The sequence below is a fragment of the Prinia subflava genome, chromosome 9 (genome assembly GCF_021018805.1).
Source record: "Prinia subflava isolate CZ2003 ecotype Zambia chromosome 9, Cam_Psub_1.2, whole genome shotgun sequence".
Taxonomy (NCBI): Eukaryota; Metazoa; Chordata; class Aves; order Passeriformes; family Cisticolidae; genus Prinia; species Prinia subflava.
In genome coordinates, this window is record NC_086255.1 from 14059452 (window position 1) to 14070251 (window position 10800).

The 10800-nt window shown below is 58.5% G+C and overlaps 2 protein-coding genes across 2 annotated transcripts in view; one reads left to right on the top strand and one right to left on the bottom strand.

The window, feature by feature from the left end:
* CNNM1 (cyclin and CBS domain divalent metal cation transport mediator 1) overlaps positions 1-3299 on the top strand; it is a 19637-nt gene extending 16338 nt beyond the window's left edge. The window contains exons 8-13 of the mRNA XM_063405531.1: positions 674-831; positions 1047-1224; positions 1536-1649; positions 1741-1857; positions 2116-2243; positions 2597-3299. Of these exons, the coding sequence (XP_063261601.1) occupies positions 674-831; positions 1047-1224; positions 1536-1649; positions 1741-1857; positions 2116-2195 (647 nt within the window). The 3' untranslated portion in view covers positions 2196-2243; positions 2597-3299. The remainder of the gene's footprint in view (positions 1-673; positions 832-1046; positions 1225-1535; positions 1650-1740; positions 1858-2115; positions 2244-2596) is intronic.
* Positions 3300-5020: 1721 nt separating this feature from the next.
* On the bottom strand, positions 5021-9225 carry GOT1 (glutamic-oxaloacetic transaminase 1). The gene is made up of 9 exons (XM_063405532.1): positions 9017-9225; positions 8524-8705; positions 7861-7984; positions 7564-7676; positions 7262-7366; positions 6552-6702; positions 6251-6416; positions 5991-6133; positions 5021-5719 (listed from the first exon to the last, which is right to left on the bottom strand). Exons 1-9 carry the CDS (start codon positions 9129-9131, stop codon positions 5580-5582), a joined length of 1239 nt encoding a protein of 412 aa, XP_063261602.1. The 5' UTR covers positions 9132-9225; the 3' UTR covers positions 5021-5579.
* Between the last annotated feature and the right edge of the window lie 1575 nt (positions 9226-10800).

Here is a 10800-nt window from a genome sequence, read left to right on the forward strand (position 1 = left end):
CTTTGGCTTGCTGCTTTTGGTGACAGTGACTTGCAGCCCTGCATGCCTGCTGCCCTGCCCCCTTGCTTTCTGGTGATCTGGGTAATAAAAAGGCATTTTAGCAGCAGAGCAAAGTCAGCACGATGTCACCTATGCAAGGAACAAGCTGCCTTTGTCCCATAATAAATCACTGACTAGATAAAATCCATCATGCTGTGTGTCAGAGGCCACGCTGTGTGTCAGAGGCCATCAGTCAATGTGAGTGACAGGCCAGCTTGCCACAGCAGCCTCTCCTCCTGATCTGTCATAGTCGGGGCAACAGGAGCATGCCCTTGAGGCAGGTTAAGCAAATACTCACAGGCTGCATGCTGCAACCAGGAGAAGTTGTGCCAAAGGCGGTGCAGAAGGCCAGCATTAACAGGAGAGCTGTCAGTGACAGGCAGGCAGCTGCCCTAACCTTTGCTGCTGGCAGCGTGTCAGAGCGCTGCCCAGTCCCTGCGGTTTGTGTGGGGCTGGCATGGCACAGTCTCCACACTGAGGAGGATGGGCTGCAGCTCCCCCTCAGGGCCCCTGCCAGCCCCGTGTCCTGGGGAATAGCCGCTGGAGGCGACTGGCCCACCTTGGCCCTACACTGGGAACCCAAGCAACACCACGAACGAGAGTGAGTATGTGCCTCTCTGCTGTCCCCCTGCAGTGAACAGGTCCCCGTCACGCTGCAGTGGCCTCAACCGCTCCGAGTCCCCCAACCGGGAGGACTATGGAGGCAGCAGCACGCAGCTCCACAGCAGCAGCAACAACATCTACACACCCGACTACTCCGTGCACATCCTCTGCGACGTGCAGTTCGTCAAGGTATGGGCAGGGCTGGCAGGGACTGTCCCACCCTGGCCACCCCTGTCCAGGCGCCCTCTTGCCCTGCTGTGCCCCAGGAGCCTGGTGGGTGCCCAGTGGGTGTTGAGGAGTCCTGCACCTACTCCTGCTGTTTGGAGGTTTGGAGCCACCAAGTCTCCGAGAGGTCGTGGTGGGGCTCGGTGCGCACTGAGCTGGGTGCACATCTGTGTGCCCAGGTGACCCGGCAGCAGTACCACAACGCGCTGGTGGCCAGCCGGATGGACAGCTCACCACAGTCCCCCGACATGGAGGCCTTCGACAGGGATTCAACCAAGGCCTCAACTGCCCGGGGAACCCCACAGACACCCAAGGAGGACCCTGCCACGCCCCTGAATGAGAGGAACAACATCATGTGTGAGTCACCCAACAGCATTCCTTCCCTGCACATGCCAACGTTGCAAGTCCCCTAGGGGGGTCTGTGCTGGGACCCTCTGGCATGATGCACACAAGACCTCTGGGATGCAGTTGCACATGGAGTGGGGCTTGTGTACAGTGCAGGCAATCTCATACACACACCCGTGGATGCCTGCAGTGTGCAGGCATGTAATCCCTCATTGCCTTGCACTCGTGTCCCCTGGGGTCCCTGGCAGGAGGAGCTGCTGCCACGGCTGGCATCCTGCCACGTGCTGCCCCAGGCACAGCACCCCTGCCCTGTGTCCCTGCAGGCAGCCGCTCTGAGGGGCTGCGCAGCCCCAGCGAGTCAGTGTTCCTGCGCATGGAGGGCATCCCCTTCATCCAGGAGGAGCTGGCTGACAACGAGGAGAACAGCAAGCGGCAGAGTGAGTCTGGCTGGGGGGCACACACCCCTGACCCCGGGGGTGGTGAGGCCACAGTGCCCTGAGGCGCTGCAGCCGTGCTGGGCTTTTGCAGACAGTGAGTGCTGCGGGACTGTCCTGGAAGCGGAGTCCCCGGGCAGAGAGGCCGGGAGCAGCTCATCGCCGAGCAGCTCTGAGGAGGTGCTGGGCAAGAGGCTGCTGAGATCCCTCAGTGAGTGACTGGGCACTCCCACGGGAGAGCTCTGCCTCGGCACCCCACTGCCTGTGAGCTGTTCCCCAGCCCTGTCCTGGGGACACTCTGCATGGGCTGGTGTGGAACAGGGGACAACCCAGTTCCCTGTCAGTACCTCAGCAGCAGGCAAAACTGCGCCTATGGCTAGCTCAGGCAGAGCCAGCCAACTGTATGCACCCCTGCCCTGAGTAGCCTTGGCTCCCAAGAGCCCAGCCCTAAGCACCCTTGCTGCTGCAGGTGGGCGCAAGCAGCGGACATCATCGGAAGGTGAGAAATCGCCAGAGGAAAGCTCCAATCTCGCCCCATTAATCACCTGAGCAGCAGCGTGGCCAGAGCACAGTGCTGGAGGCCCATGCAGACTGGAGGTAGGAACCTGCCTCTTGGTGCAACATTCCTTCCCCAGCAAGTGGGAGGTCACTCATTTTAAATAGTGTTAAATCAAGTTTCAGGCAGCAAAGGCAGATGGGGTGGTTTGGAGCCCATGCAGGTGTGTGTTGCTGGGGGCTGGAGCAGGGTCAAGGCACATGGAGTCTGCTCTCAACAGCAGACTGGATGTCAGAGACTGGAGTGAGAGCTTGGCCCATGCTTTCAGTAGAAACCTGTGTCTGCACCAGTATACCCCTGAGCCTGGCTACAAAGGTGCTGCAGGCTTGAGCAGCAGCAGGGCAGGGAGGGCGGGCTCTGGCCACCTGCACCAGGCTGTGCTTGTGTCTTCCAGGTCTGCAGCATGGGGGTCTCCTGCCGTGAGGCTCATGTCCAGCAGCAGGAGGTCTGCACTCGCTCGCTGCCTGTCCGCCCACTCCTGCCGCCCCTCCCTGCAGGACTTGTGCAGAGCCTCATCCCCAGGCGAGAAAGGATGTGCCCCCGGCAGGGCTGAACCACCCAGGCAGCCTGACCAGCTAGCTGGAGTCCGAGGGCCCTTGCCCAGCTGCTCCCTGGTAGCATCTGGTCTCAAGGAAGAGGTGGAAAAAGGAAAGGTGAAAAATTGTCTGTCACAGCATCCCTGCAAGCAGTGCAGGGAGGGGCAGCCCAACCCAGAACTGCCCTTGAACATCATTTACCATCCCCATGCCAGCGAGGCCCAGAGCCCCGCGGTGCTGGTGCTGCAAGATGTGGTCTCCACCACGAGGAGAATGTGCTATTTCGGGGTGCCAGGCACAGCTCAGGGTCCCAGCACACGTTTGTGCCGTGCCTGGTGACACGCCCGCTTGCAGCGCCTCGCTCACGCTGACCATGGACACAGCCCAGCATCCCCAAAGCCCTGCTAGGCACAGGGCAAGGAGCCCCGCTCACCCCCAGTGCAGCCCCCTCCCTGGGGAGGACTCTCCGTGCTGCACTGGACCATCCTCCTCCCCACACACGCCTGCTGCTGTGAGGGAGGCTCACACCAAGACTTCAGGGTGGGACAGACCAGTCAGTAGTTTTTGTAGAGGCTCAACGCAACAGGGATATCAACATTAAAAGTGATTTTTCCCTGAGCCATGCCCTCTCTGTGTCCATGGGTGTAGGGAAAGACACTAACCTGTCTCACTAGGCCAGGCTGCCCTCATACCCAGGGCCAGAGGTGCCTGCAGTCACAGGACTCAGCCTCACTGAAGGGAGAAAGAGAATGGGTCAGCAAGCACTGCCTGTGAAGATGGGCTCTCTGTCACTCCTCCTGCCAGGAGAGCACTCGGCCAGCAGAGAGATAAGCCCCATCAGTGCAGACAAGGACTGGGGAAAAACAGGAGTTAACATCAGGCCATTGCAAACACAATAGTGGGACACACGTGCTGGAGTACAGTCTGACAGATAACGAGAGAAATCTCATAGTCCACCCATGCTGATAAAACTTCAGCTGGAGTAACTGCAGCCCTGTCTGGGCACTGCCCTTCTAAGGAAATACACAGCAATTGAAAAGTGGACAGAGGAAAGCAAGGCTGGAAAACAACCTACCGCAAAGGCTGAGGAAATAGAGCCATTTAATCTTAACTGGTGAGGGATGTGAAGGGGAGAGAGGAAGTTTTCAAATACATAAAAAGCTGTTGTGCAGAGGAAAGGAATAATCTGTTCTCTGTTGCCATGGTAAATGGGATAATTGGTAATGAGCTTACACCACAGAAAAGGAGAAATTTAGGTCACTTGCTAGGAAAAGCAAGGCCGGTAAGACTAGCAAAACACCGATATAGATCACATGGGGTGGGCCAGCCTTCACACCAGGAGGTCTGTAAGGCCAGAAGTGTAAACAAATATCATAAATGTCAAAAGCAGAATTGGTTCCTTAACTCCTCCTGAGATCACCCCTAGGAGTCACCTTTTAACCACTTCCCCACCATCCCTGTTGTGAATGGACACCAAGAAGAGAAAAAGATCCCCACCTGCAGAGAGGAGGAAAGGCTGCCTCTGGCTCACTCCCTTATATGACATGGATACTAACCCAAAAAGAACAGGGAACCCCATGCACTCTGTGCAAACACAACAAGGTAATAAGGCACTGTTTTTGCCTTTTCTAAACTGCTGCACAAGCAAATCCATCAGGGTAGCAGTGACTACTGATACCTGACACAAGGAAAGGAGCTGTCCCCTTTCTTCACAAGGAGGCTGCTCTGTCAGCTCAGAAATAAATCTGCAGTGACTGCAGAGAGCAGAAACAGATGGTCCCAGATCTTTTTCAGTGCCAGAAACACAGGCTGTTGCTGGCAGGCCCTGCTAAAGCCAGTGGGAGTAGATGGTGGTTCACCAGGGGCCTGCTGAAAAGGATGAACAGATCTGCTTTTTGACACCTGAGGAGGGACAGCCCAGGAGCCCTGGGCCCAGGGAGGGATGGCCAAATGGCTGGAAAGACTCGACCATCCAGAAAGCAACCACAGACAGACAGGCAGGATGAGCTGGGCAGCACAGGGCACTGGGGCAGAAAGAACCCAAGATGAACACAGGAGGAACTGGTTGGCTTCATGTAGTCACAGGGAGCTCTCAACAACACTCTCCTAGTAAGACTCCCCCTTTAGTAGTGGCTGTGACCATCACAGATGCAACACACCCTGAGAGAGAAAGGGACAGCCTTGAAACAAGCTAAGAGGACATACCAGGATGTTGAGACTTTAACCTCAGCCTGGGGGGAGGTTCATATGGTCTGAAGGCTCGACATCACACAAGGCAGGGGTAGCATTCAGAGACAAAGGTTTAATTTCATGTCAGCAACACAAAGAAGCAATTATCACAATTACAAACATTTGCTCGTGTAAGGCTCAGAAATTGGGAAGGGATGGGACGGGTGGAGAGAAGAAGCTAGCAACAGCTTTACCCCTCCCCAAAATACTACTGAGTGACATCAGCTCACAAACCATGTGACATCCCAACCACTGTGCTGTTATCCCACAGTGCATTGCACTGGCACCAGACTTGGCCATGATCAGAACGATCAGTTACATGGAGTTGATTTGGACGTGCTAAAGATGCAGCTCTAAGGGCCTGGAGACCAGGCTGCTGTTGTGAAACAAGAACCAAGGTGGCTCATACTGTCCCCACCTCCTGGGGGCACTGGCTTACCATATTGCAAGAACCACTTGAAAAATGTCAGATGATTATCCCTGATTGAGCTACTGCTCCCATCTTTATTAAATCCCAAGAGGTGTGGGAAAAGGCAAGCCATGAGCAGAGAAAGACATAGACTACACACTATAGCTTTGGTGACTTTATGTAAGTTTGGTTGTTCATGTGCTTCACTGGATTTTTGTGACAGCTTCATGGATGGACTTGGCCACATAGTCCAGGTTCTTGGTAGTTAGACCACACATGTTGATGCGCCCACTAGCCATCAGGTAGATGTGTTTTTCCTTGACCAGGTACTCCACCTGCTTAGCTGGGGAAACAATTGGACATCAGGTCAGAGCACTGATCTATGGCTAAGAAAAGCCCAAAGAACTAGTCAAGGATGCCTGAATATTTCACAATAAGCAGAAAATTTCAAGCACTGGCCACTAAAATACTGTGTGATGCTTCATCCCTCCCCAGCCACAGATGCAGTCATGCCAAAACTCCAGTGAGACCGAGAGACTCCTGCTTGGACTGCTTCACCCACAGCCATACTGTCCCCACCCAACCCTCCCTTCTACAGGGCACTCAACACTTACGGTTCAGGCCTGTGAAGCTGAACATGCCGATCTGCTCTGTGATGTGGTTCCAGGTGCCCGGGGTCCCAAGGGCCTCCAGCCGAGAGCGGAGCTCTGACCGCATCAGCAACACCCGATCTGCCATTGTCTTCACATTGCCCTTCCTGCAGCGGGCATGAAACAGAGCATGAGGATGGGTTTGAAGCCATCTGGCCAAACCTGATGCCCAGGGAGACAGCTTCCCTCCCTTGTCCTCTCCCACTGGCCCTGGCAACACATACCACTCATCAAAGAGCTCCGGGGAAGAAAGTGTAGTGGCCACAATGCGCGCTCCCTGGGAGGGAGGGTTGGACCAAGTGGTGCGCACGATCTTCTCCATCTGGGACAGCACACGCTGCACACCGTCTGCATCCTTCCCCACCACGGTCAGGTTCCCCACCCGCTCATCTGTGGACAAGCCAAGAGATGTGAGCCATCGGTTCCACACGTCGTGGCAAGGCAGAGAATTCCCCACCCCTCAGCATGCCAGCCCCATCTGTCTGGGTTTGATGCTACTGGGCCAGCGTACTGCCAGACACTCACTGTAGAGCCCAAAGTTCTTGGAAAACGACTGTGCACAGAAGAGCTCAAAGTCCTCGGAGACAAAGTATCGCACAGCCCAGGCATCCTTGTCCAGGCTGCCAGAGGCAAACCCTTGGTACGCTGAGTCGAAGAATGGAAACAGGTTCCGGCGCTGCAAGGAGGAACAGTGTTAGAGGGAAATCCCCTCCCCACAACCTCTCTTCTACCCCCCACAGTACCCGTAGGAGGGAAAAATGACCATTGAGTTTCTGTGTGAATTCAAAGGAAGCACACTCCAGCAACACCAGACTGAAATACCTTCTTTCTACTGGGGTAAAAGAATAGAAAGACTAAAGTGGTCAATAAAAGTAAATGCAGGAAAAAACTGCATTTCAGCACAAAAGAAGTGCACCACTTTATATGCTACTATCCAGCACCTGCCTATGGATGATCTTTCCAGCAGGGAAAAACCTCACTACCACCCATTCCACAGAGTGTGAAAACAGGAACTTGGAGGCACAACAACAACTACAATGCATGTCTCCTCTGAGCACAGACAACCAGCATTCTGTTGTCCACCTCTCCCTTCAACACCTGCCTTGTGGGACTCTTTCAGCTTCTGCCACACCTCATGCCATTCCCCCAAAGCCCATTTTGGATACAAATGCTCTGGCTGGCTCAAGAGCTATTTGCCCCGTCAGCACTGCTTTAGCCCCAGCAACAGCCCATACCTTCATGACAGCAGCAATCTGCTTCCACTGCTCGGGAGTAGGGTCTGTGCCTGTTGGGTTGTGTGCACAGGCATGGAGGATGAAAATGGAGAACTCTGGAGCTTGCTGAGGAGAGAACAGGACATTCACACATTGATGAGACCCAGCACCCGCAGCACAGAGAGAGGCCTGGAGCTGCTCTGGGCAACAACAGCCTCTTTTGAAGCGATCCACCTCCCGGCACAGCACACCAGAGCCTAACCCCCTACAGATACTGACAGTACAGCATCAAGCTTAGCCCATCCCATGCCAGTTTTACTCACCTCCATATCATTCAGCAGCCCCTGGAGATTCAGACCCCTCTTGGCAGCATCCCAGTAGTGGTAGGTTCTAATATCTTTGAAGCCAGCATCCATAAACACAGAATTGTGGTTCTCTGAGGAAAGAAATAACTTCTCAGAAAAGCACACCCTATCTCCAGCAAGCTGCCTTCTCCAGCCCCAGCATCTCCCATTACACACATGAGAAGGCCCCTCCGTCAGTGCCCAGGCCCCTGCAAGGAGCAGGGCTGTGCCTCCCTCACTCAGTGACCCACAGGGCTCCCTGAGAGCAGCACTCACCCCAGGTTGGAGAGGACACGTAGACTGGGGTGGCCGTGTTGTTGTTGCCGTTGTACCAGCGCCTCAGGAACTCAGCGCCGATGCGCAGGGCGCCCGTCCCGCCCAGGCACTGAACGCTCCTGGCCTGCAACAGAGACACTTGCCAGCACCGCCAGGGCACAGAAAGCAGAAGTGCTTGTAGGAGGGAGACAAGATCCCAAACGTGTCCCCTGGGGCCAGCCCAGTCAGAATGCCATCCCCTTCCAGTGGTCTTCAACCTCCTGCAGTGATCAGGCCCATCCTGACAACTTCTACCATTATAAATAGACTCCAACCATGCCTGTTACATTTTGGCACAGAACAGATTCTCAGCTAGTAGTTTATTTCAGGAAAGGTGGTATATTATCTGACTTGGGTTTCCTGTGGGCAAACTATTAAAAGATGAAGGAAAACACTGATTCCAATCATAGGCCACATTTGGTTTTTCCCCAAACCACAACTACTTGCACAAACAGTTTCAAGTGCATGGGTTCATCAAGTAAGCTACAAACAAGAAAGAACACCTGAGATCTGAGAAACCTCCAAATCCTGCCAAAATGCAGGACCTCTACACATTTGTGCTCTTCTTCTCAGCCTGCTGTAGGGACACCCCAGGGACCCTCGTGCTCCCCGTGCACCACATACCCGTTTCTCCTTGATGGCAGGGCTGTCATCACCCAGGGCGATGCGGGAGGCATTGGCCCGGAACTCGGGCAGGCCCAGGATGGGCAGATACTCGTGGTTCAGGCTGTTGTCGCTGGCGATCATCTGCTCCACTTTCTTCACCACCGGCAGGACCCATGGCTGCCCCTCGTCCGTGCGGTAGGCTGTGGGAAAGGGAGAACCGTCCTGACTGCACCGGGGGACGCTGCGCCGCCCGGCTCCCGAGAGACCCGCCCGGGACACCGAGGTCGGCGGCCCGGCCGGCGCGGGGTTGCCCCGCGACCTTGACGCCGCCGGACCTCGCTGCCCGCCCACCCCTCGCCCCGCCCGGCCGGGCGCCTGCCGCGGCCCGGTGACCTTTGGGGCTCGGGGCCCGCCGCTGCCGCCCGCCCGCTGCGGGAGCCGCCGCAAGGGCACCGACCGGCCCGGCTCACGGGGAACGGCCCCGCCGAGCGGAACGAAGCCGCAGACTCACCGCCCACGCCGAGGTTGACCTTCCGCGAGTCGCTGTCCTCCCGGAAATCCGCCGTGAGCTTGAAGACGGCGACAGGCGGGGCGCTGGGGACGGCGGCGAAGATGGAAGCGGCCATGGCGGCGCAGCCCCTGCGGCTCCGCTCCGGCTCGGTACGGGCGCCGCTGGAGGAGACGCTCACCTTCACCGGGGGGCGGGGCCGCCGCTGGCCCGGACCAATCAGCGCGCCGCGCTCGGCCCCGCCCCCGCCGCCAGCCAACGGCCGCCCCGCCCTGCCCCGGGCGCCGCGCGCGCGGCCGATGGCGGCGGGGGCGCGCACGGGGCCGCGGGGCCGCGGGCACCGCCCACGGGCGGCCGTGCCCCGGAGCGCCGCTCCGCCCTGCGAGGCCCGGCCCGCGGCTGCGGAGACTGGCGGGGACGGTCCCGGGGTGCAATGCCCCGTGCAGTACGGCGTGCTGCGGGGGATGCTGTGCCCCAGGCAGCGCTGCCCTGCGGCGGTGCTCGGGGGTGCAGCGCTCGGGGTCACGGCACGGTCCCCGTTGAGCACCCGGGGCTGCAGATCAACCCTGGAGCGCAGAGCCAGGGTGAACGCAGCCCCGGGGTGCTGTGCCCGGGGTGCAGGAGGGTGCCGAGGTGCGAGGCTCGGGGGATGCGGGAAGGTGTCGGGGGGCCGTGCCCACGTGTGACGAGTCCGGGCGCAGTGCCCGGGGCATCCCAGGGCTGCAGTGACGCGGGTCCGGGACGGGGACCGCTGTGAGGGTGGTGGGTGTTTCCAAAGGCACTCCCCTGATTCACAACCATCTGCAAGTCAGACGCTCTGGGATGACCCCCCGAGAACTTCCCAGCTCCGGGAAAACCCCCAGGGTCACCGGTGAGGGTCTCCGCTACCACTCGGGACATGGCACTGATCCATGGGGTCTTCCTCGCAGCGCCAAACTCACGCCCTTGGCGCAGGCACAGCGCTTCCCACGATGTCTCTGTCTCTCGCGGGCCGCCCTCCAGCCCCGCGGGGACCCCCGGGGCTCCGGGACGCGGCCGCCGTCGGGGGCGCGGCGGTGCCGAGCGGTGCCGGCAGAGGGCAGAGCCGGCCCGCGCATCCCGCCGCCCATCCCGCACCCATCCCGTCCCCCCATCCCGCGCCCATCCCGCCGCCCATCCCGCACCCATCCCGTCCCCCATCCCGCGCCCATCCCGCCACCCATCCCGTCCCCCATCCCGCCACCCATCCCGCACCCATCCCGTCCCCCCATCCCGCGCCCATCCCGCCGTTCATCCCGCCACTTATCCCGCCTCCCATCTCGCCGTCCATCCCGCCGCTTATCCCGCAACCCCCGTGGGGAGGGCACCCACGGCTCCGGCCCGGCCTGGGGCTGCTCGAACATCCCACCCATGGCTGGCCCCACGCCTTCCCGGGGAGGGGGGTCGGTGCCTGCCGGTGCGTGGCCGGCTCCGTTAGGAACCTGCCACCTATCTCGAGCGCCTTTTGAAGTTCGTGGGAATCCGCCCGCAACCCTGCTACATTTGGGAAAGGCTTTGAGGGAAACGGGAAGGATGTCACGAATAACAGCCCCGACAGCGTGACACACACCACACACATCCCCCTTCGTGAAATAAAACATGGGGGTACAAGATGGGAAAGGCCATGCTGTCCCCAAATGCTTTTGCAGACAACCAAGGTGTTATACACTCCCTTTGTTAACCCAGCCAAGATCCTTCTGAAAACCAGTTTGGCTCCCTGCCCCCTCCCATGCCCAAGGTGGCTCCACAGCCCGGCTGCCAGGAGGGAG

What these genes read in the sequence shown, in the direction of transcription:
- GOT1 (XM_063405532.1), bottom strand. Translation starts at nt 9,131, where the DNA reads ATGGCCGCTTCCATCTTCGCCGCCGTCCCCAGCGCCCCGCCTGTCGCC. An exon ending in CTGCCATCAAGGAGAAACGG is followed by an intron (nt 7,985 to 8,523) that starts GTATGTGGTGCA and finishes TCTCTGTTGCAG; the next exon opens with GCCAGGAGCGTTCAGTGCCT. An exon ending in CGTGTCCTCTCCAACCTGGG is followed by an intron (nt 7,677 to 7,860) that starts GTGAGTGCTGCT and finishes TTCTTTCCTCAG; the next exon opens with AGAACCACAATTCTGTGTTT.